This window comes from Mangifera indica, chromosome 9 (genome assembly GCF_011075055.1).
Source record: "Mangifera indica cultivar Alphonso chromosome 9, CATAS_Mindica_2.1, whole genome shotgun sequence".
In the NCBI taxonomy this organism is placed as follows: domain Eukaryota; kingdom Viridiplantae; phylum Streptophyta; class Magnoliopsida; order Sapindales; family Anacardiaceae; genus Mangifera; species Mangifera indica.
In genome coordinates, this window is record NC_058145.1 from 7,658,354 (window position 1) to 7,676,646 (window position 18,293).

Here is an 18,293-nt window from a genome sequence, read left to right on the forward strand (position 1 = left end):
ATTTTGCAAGGGATCGTTTAGCTCTTTTTTAAATTTTAAAAATAAAAACAATTTAAAAAATTTAATACAACCAGTTTATAAAGCTTTGAACTGTCGGTTTAACCATCGGTTTATGAACTGGTCATAAATTAGTGGTTTGACGGTTCAAAAATAGAAAAACCAGAATCAAACCTTCAAATTTTGGTTTCGATTCCAGTTCTACTGGTTCTGGTTTCAATTTAAAACGGGTCAATTTTGGTCTAGTGGCCCATGGCCAAGTCTACTAAGAACCAAAGAAAATTAAATAACCTCTTATAACTAGGGAAAATTAGTATACATAGTAATGGATTAATGTAATGTTATTATGTGTAATAATGGGTAATGCAATTCTACTGTGCATAATAAGGATAATTGTAAGAATATTATATATAATATATAGGGGTAAATGTAAGAATTTTAAATTAATAGGGTTTAATAATTTTCCTCTAAACCCGAGCCTATGTGTGATTGAAAATTATTGCACTTACCCCTCCCATCACGCATAGTATTTTTACATTGATCCTAATTATACATAGTAAAAGGCCAAAGGATTATTTTCCACCCAAGGTATGCTGCAATCTCAAGTTTCCACCCTTTTATCTTTAATAATACAAAATATTCACCTATGAGTAGTTAAAATTAACGGTGGTAAGGGTAAAATCGTTATTTTATCTATAATATTAAAAATAAATCAAAATTTTATCTCTTTTTTGCCCCCTAACCCCTAAAAACAAACCATTTCCCCCTAGGCCAAGTTTTGAAAAATAGCATTCCCCCCTAGGCAATCTCCGACACCGAATCCGGCTCCATCGCCGATGACGACGCTTTTCAGAGGCACCACCATGCTCCAGCGGTCTCCCTTGCCTCCTCTAAAGCGACGATTGGCCGAGATCTGGCCTGGAAAGAAGAAAAGCTTCGTCAGGAGACGAAGCTTTTCGTCTTCCCAGACGAAGACGACGGCCTTGTCTTCGTCTGGGAAGACGATCGTCTTCCCAAAACTTCCCAGACAAAGACGAGGTCATCGTCTTCGTCTGGGAAGACGAAAAGCTTCATCTCCCAATGAAGCTTTTCTTCTTTCCAGGCCAGATCTCGACTGACCGTTGCTCCAGAGGAGGCAAGGGAGACCGCTGGAGCATGGTGATGCCCCTGGAAAGCTTCGTCGTCGGCGATGGAGCCGGATTCTGTGTCGGAGATTGCCTAGGGGGGGGGGGAATACTATTTTTCAAAACTTGGCTTAGGGGGAAATGGTTTGTTTTTAGAGGTTAGGGGGCGAAAAAGAGAAAATATTTTTAGGGGTTAGGGTTCCGTTAATTTTAACTGTTTATGGGCGGGTATTTGGTATTATCAAAGATAAAGGGTGGAAACTTGAGATTGCAGCATACCTTGGGTGGGAAATAGTCCTTTGGCCATAGTAAAATTACTAACCTCCTGTGACACAATAACATTACATAGTAATTTCCCCTAGTTATAGGGATTATTAGGGGGCTTTTAAAAATTTTCCTAATTCTAAGGCCTTCTGAATTTGACCTAATACACGTACTAGGAAACGTTGGGTGTTGAAATTTTGGCTATGTTCATCTAAAAATCAATTTAATCTCTTGTCAATATATTTCTGTTCTCCTTAATTCCAATTACAGTCACAACTAATCACCAAAACAATAAACAAATTTGTCAAATTCACCCTAAAAACCTAAAAGCATAATCAAATCACCAAATCATACCTTTTATCAATGTAAAATAACACATATTATTTGATTTCATATTAAGACTGATCTTAACAATTGCATGTAATGATTTTAAGTTTGAGACATTGTCAATGTGACTTTGAGTTCTGTATATTAGGGTTCATTTTATGATTTTGTTGGAAGATTAAGAATCAGAATAATATTGTATTTAATTATGTTAATTGGTTATTAGATAGAACCCCATGGATGTTAGCTATTTTTTATCCATCCTTTAAAAGGTGCTTAATTAATTTCCCAAATATTTATTTGGTTTTAATCTACTTCTTTGAGTGCACCATATAAGATAAGGAATACAAGTTTTTAAGTCTCTTTCTCTAGGCGGGAACGTCTACAAACATATCAAGTTGTCAATTATTGTTCATATAATTAGTCGTTTCTTTGAATGTCGTTATGTGATTTTGATTAAGGAAGAATTTTATTGTATATTAATAATTATATCACATGATTGTAGATATGCAATTATACATATAAGTTAACAAATTTATATTTTTGTTAAAGCTTATTGTTTGGACAATACCCAAGTTATAGTTTAAAGAATTTGACAAATTTTAACTAGTTTAGAATAACACACCTTATTAGGTAGAGGGGTGATCCAGAATAATAAGAAATAGGATGGAAATGTTGTATGATTTTCACAAGAGAGTGTATATAGATAAATATTATTTAATTAGCAAGAAGATTTAAAATGATTAAGAGAGATGCAGGTAGTTAATCATATAATTTCATACCAATGGCTGAAAAGAAGGCATAATGTTGGCAACATAACAAACACAGCGCAGAAACTATAATGAAGTGGAAGAGCATAGATGTCCATTGAGGGATATGTATGTTTATAAATACTCACCTTTAATCCAGCCTTATCTTAATTGATAAACAAATAAATAAATATTTATGTCCATTGTCAGTCATTGATTGTTTGGACAAAAAGATAACATGGCACTGTCCAATGCCATTACCAATAAGTTGCTTAATTTTCATCACTCAAATATCATATCCTTAAATTATTTCAACTTTGAACCCACTTCTTTTCCACCAAACATAAGCTTGCCTAATGCTTTGTGAAAATGACTTTATTTTCTTTTTTTTATTCCATATCATGCATAAATCTCTTTCAATTCTATCACCATATTCTCCATAAACTATTTGAAAAATTATATCAAATAGTCAACCAGTGGCATCTGCAAATTTGGTCACTCAAAACAGAATTGGCTAAATGGAGACAATCTTTACATTAAAAATATATATATATATATGGATTCATGGCTTTCTTTGTAAATAATGGTACAACAACAGCAGTTATTTGTAGAAACACAAGTAAAAGAAGCAGGCAGCATATAATTAGTTTAGGCAGGTATCACCTTCTTCCGATGATGTGGGCATAGATCAATGTGTACAGGAAAAGAATGTGGAAGCCCCTACTGGGGGCACCCTTAACAATTGTATATTGAATCATCTCTTTAATATCTTTAATACATCTCCCACCAAATGCAATGAGCCGGTTACAAGAACCTGTAAACATCCCCAGCTTAGCACAATTGTCTTCAAGAAATACTATTTCCAGAAATAGACCCCTTCGACAATTATACCATGATAAAAAACACAGAGAAAAAAAAGTGGCTTTGGATGTAGAGAGTGCAGCCTTACTGAAAGATTGTCATGATAACACTTACAATGTCAGAGATGTAAGATGCACAAACCACATCAATGAGAAAGAAATAAAATGATAATCCATTTGAGTTACAGAACTTTATAATCTATTTTTGTCAAATCCTAAGGCTGGCTCTTCCTGTATCTACAAAATCAATTTATCAGCATGTTTCCTGCTGATGTTTGACATGTGAAAAGAATGTTGAAAAAATAGTTAGAATATTAAGACGATAGAATTTTCAATTTTTCTTATTTTCTGAATTTAGAACAACGGAAAAGGTGCACAACGTTTAAACGATAACTTGTGGGATATATGGAATATTTCAGCTTGTCTAGCATATCAAGCATAAATATGAATGATATCTAAAAGACTATGCTTACCTGAACTCTTAATGAGGGGTTTTCTTTAACAGAATCTCTCAACCATTTTATTGTCAATGGCAACGAAGGAAACACAGCACTGCAAGAAGAACATTTATATGCAGTATTGCAATGAGAAGCAGCCTCATAGAGAAATTCATGCGGAGGTAAGGTCTCTACATAATCCAACTTGGAACTCTTTTCAAGAACAGGATCTACAGATCACCACAAATGAATGCCAATGAGCTGGTTGGATAAAAGTTCCTATCATTATTGAACTTCCAGTATTCAAAAATGCAAAGTTAATTAAATCCATAACCACCAAAAAATTAAAAAAAAAATTAACACTTGCAAAAAAAGTTTTGGTCCTAATGACTAGTTGATGCAAGGTAAGGATATGACAAATCAATAATTAGTTAATTTTGAGAAGAACAAGGACATTGAAACAAAACAAAGTTCGGTTTCACATTGAATACCAAGAATTGTAACAACTCACAAGAGTTTACTAAACAAATCAAAATAACAACCTCAATATAGAAGGCATAAAAGACTTATTATAAAGAACACTGAAAAGATTAAAAAACCAACAAAATAAATCCCAATCCAGCTTGATAATAACCCTATAATAAATGTAAATCTAATACCAAAACATAACCTAAACATGATCATACTTATCCAAGTTGCTAAGAGTCAATTCATCAATGTAATCTGTAATCCAAGTAAGCATTGTAACTGCATTACTAGTCTGGCTGTCTTCCAGGTCCATATAGCATGATAAAGGTACCAATCGGTTGTTCCAGAATTTCCAAATTACCATATGCGTTTCACCAAGATTAACAATATTCCAAGAATGAAACAAGTTTCCATTCCAGTTTACCATTGAGTGTGCCTGAACTATTTATTGATGAGAAACCCTAAAGAAGACATGAAGTGAATAATCATGGTTCAAACAAAATCCTAAGAAGTAGTTTTGTTATCTGACAGAAAAAAGAAAAAAAGATGAGTCTCTCATTCATTGACCTTACTAATAGGAGTATTACTTATTAAAAACATTTTCATATGACATCTTAAATTTAGATCCAATTTTACCAGTGTTAACTGTTGGAATTTATACATCCTACATTGAAAACAAAAATCAAAATAAAAGGATATATAATGTAATGGGTATGCAAGTTAGATTGATTTAAGTAATTTTAATAATGGAAAACCAAAACATGTTAAGTTTAAAAGGTTTAATATTTCTAACATGATAATAGAGCTCAAAAGGTGAAGAAATGATTTTGTTTAGGAGATCTAATAGAGAATTTGCCAGAAAATAGAGATCATCGGTTACCCTCCTATTGCAGAAAAAGTCCAGAAGTCGTCAGAAAAGCCCAGAAGCTATCAGAATAGTACAAAATCTGCCGAAAAAATCAGACACTATCGGAAATATTCAGACACTGTTAGGAAAACACCAACACGAGTCCAAAAGCTGCCAAAAAAGTAAAAACTTTGCCAAAAAGATTCGTTTTCGCCAAAAAGGTCACCGACAATGTCAAAATAACACAAAAAATGTCGATATAACCCTAAAGACCTTCGTCAACGTCAAAAAGTCTAATCTACCTCTAAAAGTGTCGATCTACCCATATAGCCCTTCATCATTGCCAAAAAGACTTTGTAGTCCTTTGTCATCACCAAAAAGTGTCGATCTACCTTCGTAGCCCTTCATCATAGCCGGAAACAGTTCTAATGGCCTTTAGAGGTATTTTGGGGCATGCATAGTAATATTTACTGTGCCCTAACATTGCACGTCCCAAAATATCTATAGGGTGAAACAATTCTAACAACCTCACATCTCATAAATAGAATACCCTCAAGAGTCCTCAAATTCAACTCATCAATCTCAATTCTCCAAAAAAACATGTCTTATATTTTGGCTTATTTCATCTCTTCTACTCAAAACCTTCAAGTGCACAACCATTGTACATATCCATCGTCAAAAACATCCAAAACTAGATCCAAAGTCAAATAAGTGTGCTATCAATAGATACTCACCAACTCAAAGAAGGTATAAATGTTATCCCTTTTCCTCTTCAAAGTTTATATATGTATCAATGGATATACTTTTCTCGAATCACAATCATATTTTCCCAAGTCTCCTTTTCAAGGGGAGTCATTAGGTGAAAATGAGTCTTGCAATTTATTCTTCCCAAGCACAAAGCCTCTTCTATCTCCTTCCTACTAACACCATTGCCTATGCCTATTGTTAAAGTCAATCCTATTGTCCCATTTATAATACATGAAAAGGTTGGAGGCAAGAGGAGCTAACTCTTGTCAACTTGATTTCTTTGCGCATTCACACATAAATCATTCACAAAGTAGTGATAAACCAGAAGCTCAATTGAGTCAAAGAATTTGAATTTGAATCCAGAGACAAGGAAGAAGAAGAACAATGCCTTTTTGTGTAAATTCCTTCTAACAATATTCACTGATTACAATTCTATTTAAAAAGCACTTCGTCCAACATGGCCTAACTAACTCAGGTTACTATACTCGTGTATTAAAAACGAAATAACATTCACAAAACGATGTTGTAATTTCCTTAATTTGGTTTAATGAAACGAGTCATATTGGTGGGAGCTAACCGTTGCAAAACAGTGTCACCTAAGTTAGCTCTGTCGATTCAAATTCCTACCACACAAATACAACCAAAAACATTAACACAATTTATTATAATTTAATTAATGAATTTTAACAAAAAATCTTGGGGAAAACTTGACTTTCATACTGCCTTGAAAAATTACATGAACTCCACAAGCTTTAAGAAATCTTATAAGGGAGGCACTGTGCTAGTGAATAAAATCTCATTTAATAACAGATTACTTCCTGCTTAAGTATTAGCACCAGTCACTTCAAACTAACATTGACTTATAAGACCAAGTCAGTCACATAGGTAGTACATTTGTTAATTTATAATAAATTAAATTCATCTAAAAGAAAGGAATGAACCAAACACTAAGTGTTTTAGTAAGTGAACCCCAACAAAGGGTATTAAAGAACACTGCGCCACTGAACAAACTAAAAAAACAATGAACTAGGTATTTACCTGCCCCATGAATAATCCTCTCCCAAAGTCTTTGGAGGCTTAATTGCCATGACAAGTCCCTGCAAGAGATGTCCAAGGGAATGGTCGAGTAAATGGAAGTAACCTTGTTATAGGTTGAGATGCTTGGGACGAAAAGCGCTTTTGCAAAATGAGTTCCTGAGCAATATCATATCAAATCATAAATTAATCCAAGCTCAAAGAACGACAACCAAAACTAGAATTTTCTTGTACAATGAAAAAAAACTAAATATTCACATTGCTCAAGATAGAGAAGAATTATACTATAAGCATCATTATAGCCATCTCTATTTGTTCAAAAGTCTGCTTAACTGATAATAAGCATCAAGCTAGCTGTCTTCAACTTAGATAATGGCAAGCATACATTCATAGGCTGCTATTTCATGATTTAGAAGCATTGTCTATGGTAATCTCACAGTATTTCAAGTAAATTTTAATCTATGTATTCAATTTATTTTTCCAATTAAGTGTTTTTCAATGAAATAAATGACCACTACTTGAGGAGAATGAGAGTAAACAGTGGAATCTATAGCAGTAAAAGGATTTAAGCAAAACAAATTATGGCAATGCCAAAATACAAAGTTTCATGATTCAGCTAAATAATGATCAGAAAACCAAAAAAAAAAACAACAACAACATTAACATGGTAAATTAATGTTGAGATGTGTTCCTTCTATTTAATATGCTGACAAACATAAAAGTGTAACGCACAATCATTAATAAGGATCAATGTGTGCACGAGAAATAAATTTCCTGAAGATACAAAAACTATAAGTAGAATAAATCATTTGTGTCCAAAGCAAATATACCTGAAGAAGCACATGTACTCACAAGCCGTGGAAGCAAGACTTGAGGGTCTCTCACCTCCATGCAATTGAATAAAAGAATCTACAAAGATGCATATACACCATATAATGTGCCAACAAATGGAAGTGATTTTGTGTGCAAAGATTAATTGAACATTATTCAGCATGCACAACATGCACATTTTCAGAAAGGAATTTACTTGAAAGCCCACCTAATTCATAGAAGCTCTCCACATAATTAAAGAATCTATTCCCTGAAACTAGATTTAGCTGTTATCATAGATTTACCTGCTTTGTTATTTTGATACGCTGCTCAGTCTTTTCCATTTCATGTCTGACAGAACCATTACTTGGAACTTCCACCATATTATGAATTTTGTTAAAAGAATATGCAGATGGCTGATTTATATCTTTCACAACACTAGAGAACCATTTGGCACAAGCTTCTATGCTCTCGGGACTATGAGCTCCATCCAAGTAAAAGATCAGATCTCCAGATGAATTTTCAGTTTTTCCCGATATATTATAGGACACTGGAGAAGTATCATTAACAACCTGAGCCCTCCCTGAAATATGTGCAGTTGAAAGACCTCTAAGAAATGCCTCTGGCAAATCAGCTTCTTGGTTATCCTGTTTCATCATACATGAATTTTCATGGTAAATACAGAGCACCAAACCACTGAAAGCAGACTAAAGAAGTGAATGAAATTCTTAAATCATGGATCCTCAGAACCACAGTGAAGATTACTCCTTTTGTTATCAGCAAGATTCCGTATGATTCAACTGACACCACTTAAAAGTTTTAAGCGTCACTTAATATACCCATTTTCATATGAACCCACCCATCTACCCACATACCTATGGATAGGGTTGAACTCGAACCGAGCCCGTTCGAGCTCGAGCTCGAATAAGCCCGAAACGAGTCAGCCCTATACGAGCTCATGCTCGAGCTCGAGCTACTCGCCAAATTTTCCAATTAAAAATTTTGATACAAAACGATATCGTTTTGACCAATATGTATTAAAACGATGTCGTTTTAATAACGAAAAACGAGCCGAATTGAATTCGAGTTTGGCTTTCATGAGCTCGAGCTCAGCAATATGTAAACTGAACCGAGCTTGAGCTCGGCTCGAATCCAGCCCTACCTGTGGATGATCTACACATAAAAAGACTAATAAAGTATCCAACTTAGTTATCCACGAATATGAGATATTACATGATTAATGAGTTTCCATGACAAAGGAATATCATTAAAATTTATGTAATGCATAAAGAATCATAAAACAGAGGTGGAAGGTGGAGAACAAACATTGTAAAATATTTTCTCCCAGTTTCCTGTTCTTTGAAGCCAGCATGTACAAAGGGAAACAGCAAGACCTGCATTAATCAACTGGTGATCACCAGACAAACCAAGTTTTACTCCCTTCAATTTGTTATAATCAAGAGGGGCTGCTATTTTCAAGGGGACCTGCAATTGGTAACAAAAGTTATGCCAGAAATGCTAATAACAACAGCCATACCTTTGTGTGTGTAGGCATGGAGATCAGGTTGGGAATCCGTTAGTTTGTGAGTGGATATAAAATGAAGCTTAACACGACTAATTATGGACCTCACAAAGGGGTTTTTTAAAAATTTTCTCATGAAAAACATTCTACCTTGGGAGGTGTTTAAAATTATCAGGTAATTTTAGTAATCTCTGAATAGATTGTGCTACAATGACATTTAATGGTCTCTCCCGGGCATCCTTGACAATTTAATCTTCAAGAAATGTCAGTGGAAAATGAAAATAAAAAATGTAACAAGCAATTATAAACTGATTAATAAGTTCACCTGATTAGCAAAATCTCAAAAACTTTTACTTAAGTTACACTTCCTGAACAACAAAGAACAGTATAAAGAGATAAAAACCATGCCACAACTAAAGCTGTCAGAGGATCAAGTTTAGATAGAATTTGTGTATACCTTGGCTGGAAATAATTATATGAACTTAGATCACACTACAAACTACTTTTCAACATATCTGGTCAGACCCTAAGTGCTTATTTCATAAATGCATTTAAAGTAAATTGATTGATTCTATATATATAATGGATTTGAGAGTGATACCTTCAGCTCTAGGGCCCTATTCTGAATAACATCCATTGCCTCAGAAAGCTGGGGTACTGTGAATGCGGGAATTTGAGGCTTCAGAAGCAGGAAAGAAATCAACCAAATTCAGAATATACTTGAAAATGAAAACTTTCAATCTAAAAAGAAAATACCGCAATTATGAAACAAGCAACCCATTGCTACAGTAAATTATATATAAGCACGTTGAACTTCCTGCATGAGTTTTATACCTTGAAGATTCCAGCTTTATGGGAAGCAATCTTACTGAGGGTATCACCTGCACAAGATTATCATAAATGCCCAGATGTAAAAAAGAAATTAGCTTGTTCTTTTCACAGATCTTTCAAAGCACACAATTTAGTGGAAATTTTGAGAAAAATGCAAAAAGATTAAAGTATGAGAGCCATGAACTATTATATAACAGATGAAGCACTACCAAAAGAGAAAATAACATAAATGTGCCACAAATTTGCACTTAATAAAATTGTGTCTATCTATAAGCAATTGGGAAAACTTGTAAAATAGAGGGTTTAAGAAAATGACGCACCTAATGCCTCCATGTGATCCATTCCCAAAGAAGTAATGCCACAGACAATAGGTTCTTTAATCTGGATATTCATCACCAAATTCCATGTTGGGTCATTTCATCCTCAATATAATATTTAGAATCATTTCAAAGAAAAGCTAATACAATAAACAAGGTAATATTACTGTTTTCCCTTTTTAATCTTTGGTTGCAAAACCTTATTAAAAAATAGTAGAGATATAAGGTGCAAAATCAAAAACCACCATAGGCACTTCTAGATGGGATGCATACCACATTTGTTGAATCATTAGTTCCTCCAAGACCAACTTCAATAACAGCGACATCTACCTATGCATGAACTGTAATTAGTACAATGAAGAAACTGAAAATTTCTTTTTCCTTGAAACAAAACTGAGAAGATAATTCACCAATGGCTATAGCAATAGCTATTCATAATTATGTGACAGACACATGATTCATCCATGGAAAGTAGCAACACATCCAAGTTTTTTAATGGAGTTTGGATATGGATGGTTATTGACCACTACTAGCCAATTATATTGAAAGAGGAAGAAATAAGCTTTCAACAATTTGTTTAGACTTCAAAGCTTATTTTCTGTTAGCATAAGCTATAGTAGATGCATTCCCATATCTGAAATATAAGCATTAATGAAAATGAGATATAGCACAACTAACCTGTTCACATACAAATATTTTAAACGCCAATACAGTGAGGAACTGAAACAGTGGAGGCATCGGCAAATCATCTGTAACACTTTCCTGGAAAATGAATTCTCTATTATAAGAAAATGTCATAAATCAACTTGATCCAAAAGCAGATTAAGGCATCAAGGTAACATTTTCCCAAAAAGCCAAGAGAAGAATTTTGGAAATATATTATTGTACAAAGCAATAAGTAATTTCACAAATTTAAAATTATAGTTCTAAATTTGATTCAACGTTCAGGCTCAAAAACCTGCTCTAAATTTTGGTTAAAAAATCCTTCCACACTAGAGAACATCCTGCTTGCACTTGAAAAGCAATTTTCACAACTGTTCATTGTTTTAGGCAAATACAAATACCTTTATCTTTTTATTTACAGGTGCCTCTCTACCTCAACCAAAATTCCAATCAAAACAAGATAAAATTTCTTTCAGCAAATCAAGTATTCACACCACAGCAACAGTGCAAGAGATAATAAAAAGGACAACTTAACTCAATCATTCTCAAATTAGTTAAGACTGGCTCCATGAGTTAAAAGGATTAAAAGAAACAGATAAAGCAACCCTAAACTACTAATTGAGTTTATTTAAAAAAAAAATTAAAAGAAAGAATAATATAGCAGAGGTTTGCTATCAAACAACAACTAATAAGAAATTTCTGTTGAGAGAACTTGATTAGAATCTAAAGGATGTGACTCAGCGAAACAAGTAGACAAGAGAAACCCCTGAAAAACTGTTCAGAAAATAAGAATGGAACAACAAAACAATTCCATAGTAAAAATAAATGTAAAAGCTAAAGTAAATGATATCCCAGCAGTAATAGAGTAGTATGAACTATTACCTTCATCAGGTTCCAACAACCCCAAAAATAGTGTAGAAATTTGTCTTCAGTTATCTCCAAACTACAAAGACAATCCATGTGAGTAATGGGAGCCAACTTCAACTAACCTAGTGTTGAGAAAAGTAGAGTAGAGGAGCATTCACATGAACTTTAAAAATGAATTTTTCTTTAACACATGCATACTTATACACACATGAGAAAATATAAGATTGAATCAGCTTTGAACTGATAAATTGAACTTTCATATGTAGCAAAGACACACTCATAAGATCGCCCCTATTCTGAAATGACTAAGAATACCTTCCACAATATAATAAATCACACCCAACCTAGAGACACATTAAAACCTAAATCTACTGATCTCTACATATGACCAAAAGAGTCCTCAAGTTGACCTCAAATCTAGTTGGTCACCAAATTTATCTAAAAAGAATCAAATGTAGTTCCATATATTGGAAGGCAACCAATGAACATGATCACTACACAGAAAAGGATAAGCTTCAAATGTCGCATGATAAATTGTTGATGTAATTGTATAATAGTAAAAGAGCAACACTATGCATACCTACTTTGAGTACACAAATGCGTATACACTTATGTATGTCATCACATGATTAGGTGTTACTTTATCTTTAATTCAAAATCAACCAATTACATCATAACTCACATAAAGTATACATCCATTTGTGTATTCGAAGTAGGTACATATAATTTTACTGATAGTAAAAATTGAATGCCACAAAATTTAGCTACTATTCTAATTGCTTTTCTGTGTTTTGGCACTGAATTTCAATACTATCTTGAATCTGCTCTAATGGTGGTTGTAAATTTCCCACTAATAATACTTTAAGCTTATTTCATACAATTATGTACAAAGTCCAAAATAACCTAGGTAGTTGGCATTTATTTAAAATAGAGAAAAAGAGAAGGTCATCTTCAGCAGTAGGCACTGTTAAGAACACTTACACTATCATAACATAAGGAAATCAACACTAGTGAAGGCTTCAATTTAACCATACATGCTGCTAGCATAGATTCAGTTACAGTTAATGAAATTAGCCAGAGGTGCGTATAAAACAGTTCAAACCATAAAACTAGATTGAACCATTTGAGATTCGCAGTTTGGTTTGGGTTTGAAAACAATTTGGGTGGATTAGAAAAAATTTTAAAAACAGTTTATGGTTTGGATTACAATTTGGGCAGTTTCCAAACCAGATCAAACCATAAACCATTGTGTATATATGTATGTATACACTTAGACACGTATTTTTTATGCAAATGATATGTATTTGTATGTCATATTGGAATGGTGATAGCTATAATTTTGTTTGGTTTGTTTTTGCTGTCAAAATTGAACCTTAAATGTGTGAGGAATGCTGAAATTTTTGAAGAACTTTAATCAAGGGCATGCAACATTTGTTGATTAGGCTTAGTTTGCTTATTATCATTATTTGTGATTGATGTTATATCCCATACTCTTAGTTTTGGCTTAAAGCAATAATGAGATTGTAGTTATTATTAGAATGAATAAGTGTATTATATAGGACTTGCAATCGATTTGTTAGAGTGAATCTAATGATTTGATAGATAGATCAACAATATATTGATCAAAATTGAATACGAAATTTGTCACTACTAATCAAGATTCAAAGTTTTCTAATCATGCACATTAATAAGCACATCACTTTGCTTATTCACGATTAGAACACATTTAATTATGTAGACAACGATGTATATTTAAAATTCTCGGTGCTTTGAGTCTAAGATAGAACTGACACTAAAAATAATTGAAATTCAAGAAACTTTATAAATAGATAAAGGAATAAAATCTTCAAAATGTAATTCGTAACAAATCTTTTGTTGATAAACTATTATAAACCCAAACCACAAACAAAATTAGAACAAACCACAATTCTCTAGTTTGGTTTGGTTTGGTTTGAACCACAAAATGGTACGGTTTAGTTTGCGATTTTGCAAAACAATTTTTTTAAGTTTGGTTTGAAAAATTTTATAAACCAAACTAAACCGAATCATTCACACCCCTAAAATCAGCATTATTTGTTTAAACACTAGACCTAGAAAGACTAATTCATGCATCAAATGCACAGAGCACAAGCTTAATTTCATAGATACATTATACTTCCTCAGTAAAATTAATCATTGAACAATATCAATTAGGCCTTGTAATTATCTTTTTCATAGACAATATCAATCAAGCCTTGTAATTATCTCTGTCATAGTTACCTTCCCTTGCCAAAAGACCAGTTTTAATAATCTGTTTTCAATTCTTTGTAAGGGAGAATTCTCATGTAATGCTAAATATACACCCAAAACAAAAATATTAGTCACAATGATGATAAAAGATAAAACATTTCAATACTAACCCATTTATGCGGATTCTTTCTCTCACATCAATTAGGTGAGGGGATGTGAAGAGTCCAGTTCGAAAACCACACTCTCGTAAGATAGCCTCACAAAATGTGCATGTTGAACCCTAAAATATATATTCAATAACTTAAAAAGCAAAACAAGGAAAATAAAGAACAAGTAACAATATTGCTAAAGCCATTTATTCCCAGATGTCTAGCTCGGCTCAAATTGGTGTTTGACTCAATTTGCGTCAAATTTGAATTGAAATTTTAGTTCAACGACTTGGCTTAGCTCGAGTCTTCTTTCAGCAATACTATTCATTCCATAAATGATACTAATTATGCTATTGGTAGTACTATTCATCCCATGGGCAACTTTTCAATGCTATATTTGCTCAGCTCGAACATAATGGACTCAAGCCAAATTTGAGTTAATCCATGTTCAAGCTCGGCTCGGCTCGGCCTGGCTTAGCTCAGGTCCAACCCTAGATGCATGAGTTTATGCCTATTTGGGAAGGATAATGATGAACAAATTAATATAGTAAAGTAGAAATGTGGGATAGTACCTTCCCTTTAGTTCCAGCAACATGGATGATCTTTAGCTTAGCTATATGCTCCTCCAAGCCTAATATCTATTAAGTAAACAAAAGTATTTTGATTTCAATCTTCAACCAATACTATTTCATGAAGAATAGACAAAAACAATCTCCAATTCAAAGCGGAAAGATAACAGTTAAATTTCAATAAGAAAGTCATCCAATGGAAAGAAATGCAAACCAAATTGAAGAATAACAAATCAATAATCAAACTAACAAATATAGCACAAAAGAATAACATTTTACTATATAGAAGAAATTATAAGGCTATTAAAGGTGTATAAACCAATCTATTGCCTAAAGTTTCAAGAATTAAATTAAGGATGGAATAAATTGGAAAACTCTATCGACCCACCCACAAAATTAAGTTTAGGGTAAAGCATAATCCTTCAAAATGAAATAAAAAAATTTGAGATTTCCAACATATTGCAGGACAACAATGAAAGCACATCAACCAATTTCATTTCCAAAGCAAACAAAAATTAAAAATTAAAAATAAATAAAGAAGGAAAAAAGGGGTTTAGTATACATGACTCATAGACTACTATTCAACAATATTACATAGAAGTGAGAAGTTATGGTCCTCGATCATATACTATTAAAAAATTTCATCATCCGTGTATTACCTTAAGATACATAGACATTCTTTCAAGTTTTCCATATGTACCACCTACATGTGATTTCTCTCCTCGTTTTTGACGTGTAATGAGAGAGGAAAGTGCCTCCATTGCATTTTCATATGATGATGAAAGAGTGGACTCTTGTAGGTGATCTTTGAAAATTGCATTGCTTCCAGTTGTTTCCATGACTTGAGATGATAACTTAGAATATCTTAAACCTAAAACATTGATGCAATAAAAACCTTATTATCAATCATACAAAACCGCAATATGATGGAGGACTTAATTTATTAGATTAAAAGCAATAAAGGACTTTTTAAGTTACTCATATGTTTCAGGTTTATATTGGATAAAAATAACCCAGATCTAAAGAACATCATAATACAAATCTATATCCTAATCCATGCCATGAAAGAGAAAACTATGAAAGTTAAGGTGAGTATTTCAGTTTTGACAAACTCTGCAGAAAATCATTTTCGACTTCTGTACTATGCATAAAATCATATATAATTATAAAGCATGATTATTCTTTTAGTCTGAAAAACTGGTACTTTATATCAATAAGAAGTAAGATTTGATCTAACCGTTTGTTGCGAATTGGACCTGACTGTTCTTACTGAGGTGATGAATGTCAAGGGAAGGAAATCTCCTTTCTGATCTCATGAAGAACAGCCAGTCTCTCTTCTGTGACACTCTAAAAATCCCACATGTTAGAGTGGTGTTCGTATGAATAAGCATCAAATAGAATCAACCCTGCATTTAAAAAAGATTCAATTAAAAGCATCAAGTAGAATCAGACACTCAATTGAAAGCAATCTTACATAAAATAGCAAAAAACGTCTTGAGATATGAATCATATGATCCTACCTTCAGAAAAAGAAGCTGAGTGCCATACAACAAACTAAAAATAAACCCTTTCCAAGAATCCCATTGCCCACTATTGGTTTCTTTTTTTTTTTAAATTTCAATTTGGTAGTTAAACGTTACTTAGAAAAAACAAGAACTACCAGTATAACCCTTACAACCTCCAAATGTTTTCCTGTAAGAACCATAATATAAGGCACTGCATCAGAAACCCATTATTTCTGCCCCTCATGTTCATCACTGAAAATCACCGGTCATTACCAGAAAGATAAAACTTTTCTACACAGGCGACCATCTATACCTTTCTACCCTGAAATCTAAGCAATTTGGAAAAGAAAATTCTCAAATAATTGTTTCATATAGAGCTTGAATCAGAATCACAATTCATGTTTCAACACATCACATCATTAACAATCAAATCGGTGGTTACAAACAAAAGACAAACCTTATTCATAAAGCTTGACTGAACTGAACAACCAAACTTGCATCAATAACAAATCAGAATTACATAATTTGATGACTCAACTCAACATGATTTTCTTAATCTAGAAGAAACGACAAACTCCACATTATTGTCATCATATCAGAAACAACATCTAATAGACCATCCACCCTCCAACGTTTAGTAAATAAAGAACTGTCACTGTTTTATTTATTTTTATCGAACATATAAAAAACAATAATAATTCATATTATAGAACTAGGCCAACCTGAGTGTAGATGTTCATTGTTCCAGGTTAAATCCAATACCCAGAAGTCAACTCTATGAACTTCCCATATTTTCCCAGGAAACAAAAAGAAAACTATTACAATCATGTTGAGCTCCAGTAACATTAAAAAGTAATGTGTTGAAGCTAGGAAACATTTTTTTAATAAATAAAAAACCAACAAACCCTTGAACAAAAAAGGAAAGAAATAGAAGGAAAAGTTGCGTTACAGAGTTAGAACTAGGAAGCCATTATCTGGGTCTCCGTGATTCGTGGATTTGCTACAGCAAAGTAAAATCTGAGAGAAACATGGGCTTCTATAGCAAATATTATTTCTATCTCCAAACAACCTTTATGGTGTGCTACAGGTGCTTAACAACCCTAATAAAAATGTTACTTATAAACCTAAGTAATGTATTCCTAAGTAATGTATTTGTTAGTAATTTAATTTTTATTATTTATATTATTTAATTTAATTTCAAATATTAAAAAATTTTAATAATTTTTTACTATCAATAATAGTATGACAATAGTTTATAAATAATGAAAAATTTTAATAACCTTCTATTATCGATAGAATATAATAGTAATTTTATTATTGTTGTCTCTACGTGAGATAATATTTATTTTATTTTAATTATATTATTATTTAGGTCAAAGGACTTATTTCCACCCAAAGTATATTATTTTTTCAAGTTTTTTCCTGTTAATTTTAAAAATTTTATTTACCCACCAATAACCGTTTAAATCTGTTAGTTTTAAGGACAAATTTATTATTTTATATTAAAAATAAACTTAAATTGATTTCATTTTTCTTCCTAAACCCTAAAAACTAACAATTTTTCTCAAACCCAAGTTTTCAAAAATTGTATTTTCCCCCTAGGGTTTTCAAACTTTTAGATCCAATTTTTTTGGCGATGATCAGCGATCTTCAAACACCGTCTTTTCCTTTTTAGCAAGTCCTCCTTCCGATCGTGCTTCTTTCGACATCGTGAGATGTTGTCGTTGACGAAGATGAATAGTCTTCATCTAGAGATGAAGACAAGATCTTCATCGATGACGAAGACTATTCGTCGACAAAAATTTTTTGTCGTCGACGAAGACTATTCATTTTTGTTGAAGACAACATCTCACAACGTCGGAAGGAGCACAGCAAGAAGAAGGATGTACCAAAGAAGAAGAGACAGTGCTTGGAGATCGTCGATCATCATCGAAAAAATTAGAGCTAAAAGTTTAGATACCCTACAAAGAAAATATAGG

At 32.8% G+C, this 18,293-nt stretch overlaps 1 protein-coding gene across 8 annotated transcripts; it reads right to left on the minus strand.

The window, feature by feature from the left end:
- Positions 1 to 2,968: 2,968 nt before the first annotated feature.
- LOC123225772 (folylpolyglutamate synthase) lies at positions 2,969 to 17,403 on the minus strand. 8 transcript variants are annotated; one of them, XM_044650007.1, is made up of 18 exons: positions 17,264 to 17,403; positions 17,037 to 17,096; positions 16,047 to 16,156; positions 15,469 to 15,680; positions 14,813 to 14,878; positions 14,262 to 14,371; positions 11,878 to 11,938; positions 11,011 to 11,094; positions 10,606 to 10,662; positions 10,336 to 10,396; positions 10,019 to 10,065; positions 9,786 to 9,863; positions 8,989 to 9,147; positions 7,968 to 8,309; positions 7,683 to 7,761; positions 6,856 to 7,011; positions 3,792 to 3,985; positions 2,969 to 3,272 (listed from the first exon to the last, which is right to left on the minus strand). In XM_044650007.1, the coding sequence occupies exons 3-18, from the start codon at positions 16,123 to 16,125 to the stop codon at positions 3,213 to 3,215; spliced, it is 1,845 nt and encodes a 614-aa protein (XP_044505942.1). In that variant the 5' UTR covers positions 16,126 to 16,156; positions 17,037 to 17,096; positions 17,264 to 17,403; the 3' UTR covers positions 2,969 to 3,212. The 8 variants fall into 8 exon arrangements, 7 of the variants coding, with proteins under 7 accessions (XP_044505942.1, XP_044505940.1, XP_044505938.1 ...); XM_044650005.1 differs by having other exon boundaries at positions 16,047 to 16,215; XM_044650003.1 differs by lacking the exon at positions 17,037 to 17,096 and having other exon boundaries at positions 16,047 to 16,215.
- Positions 17,404 to 18,293: the final 890 nt, after the last annotated feature.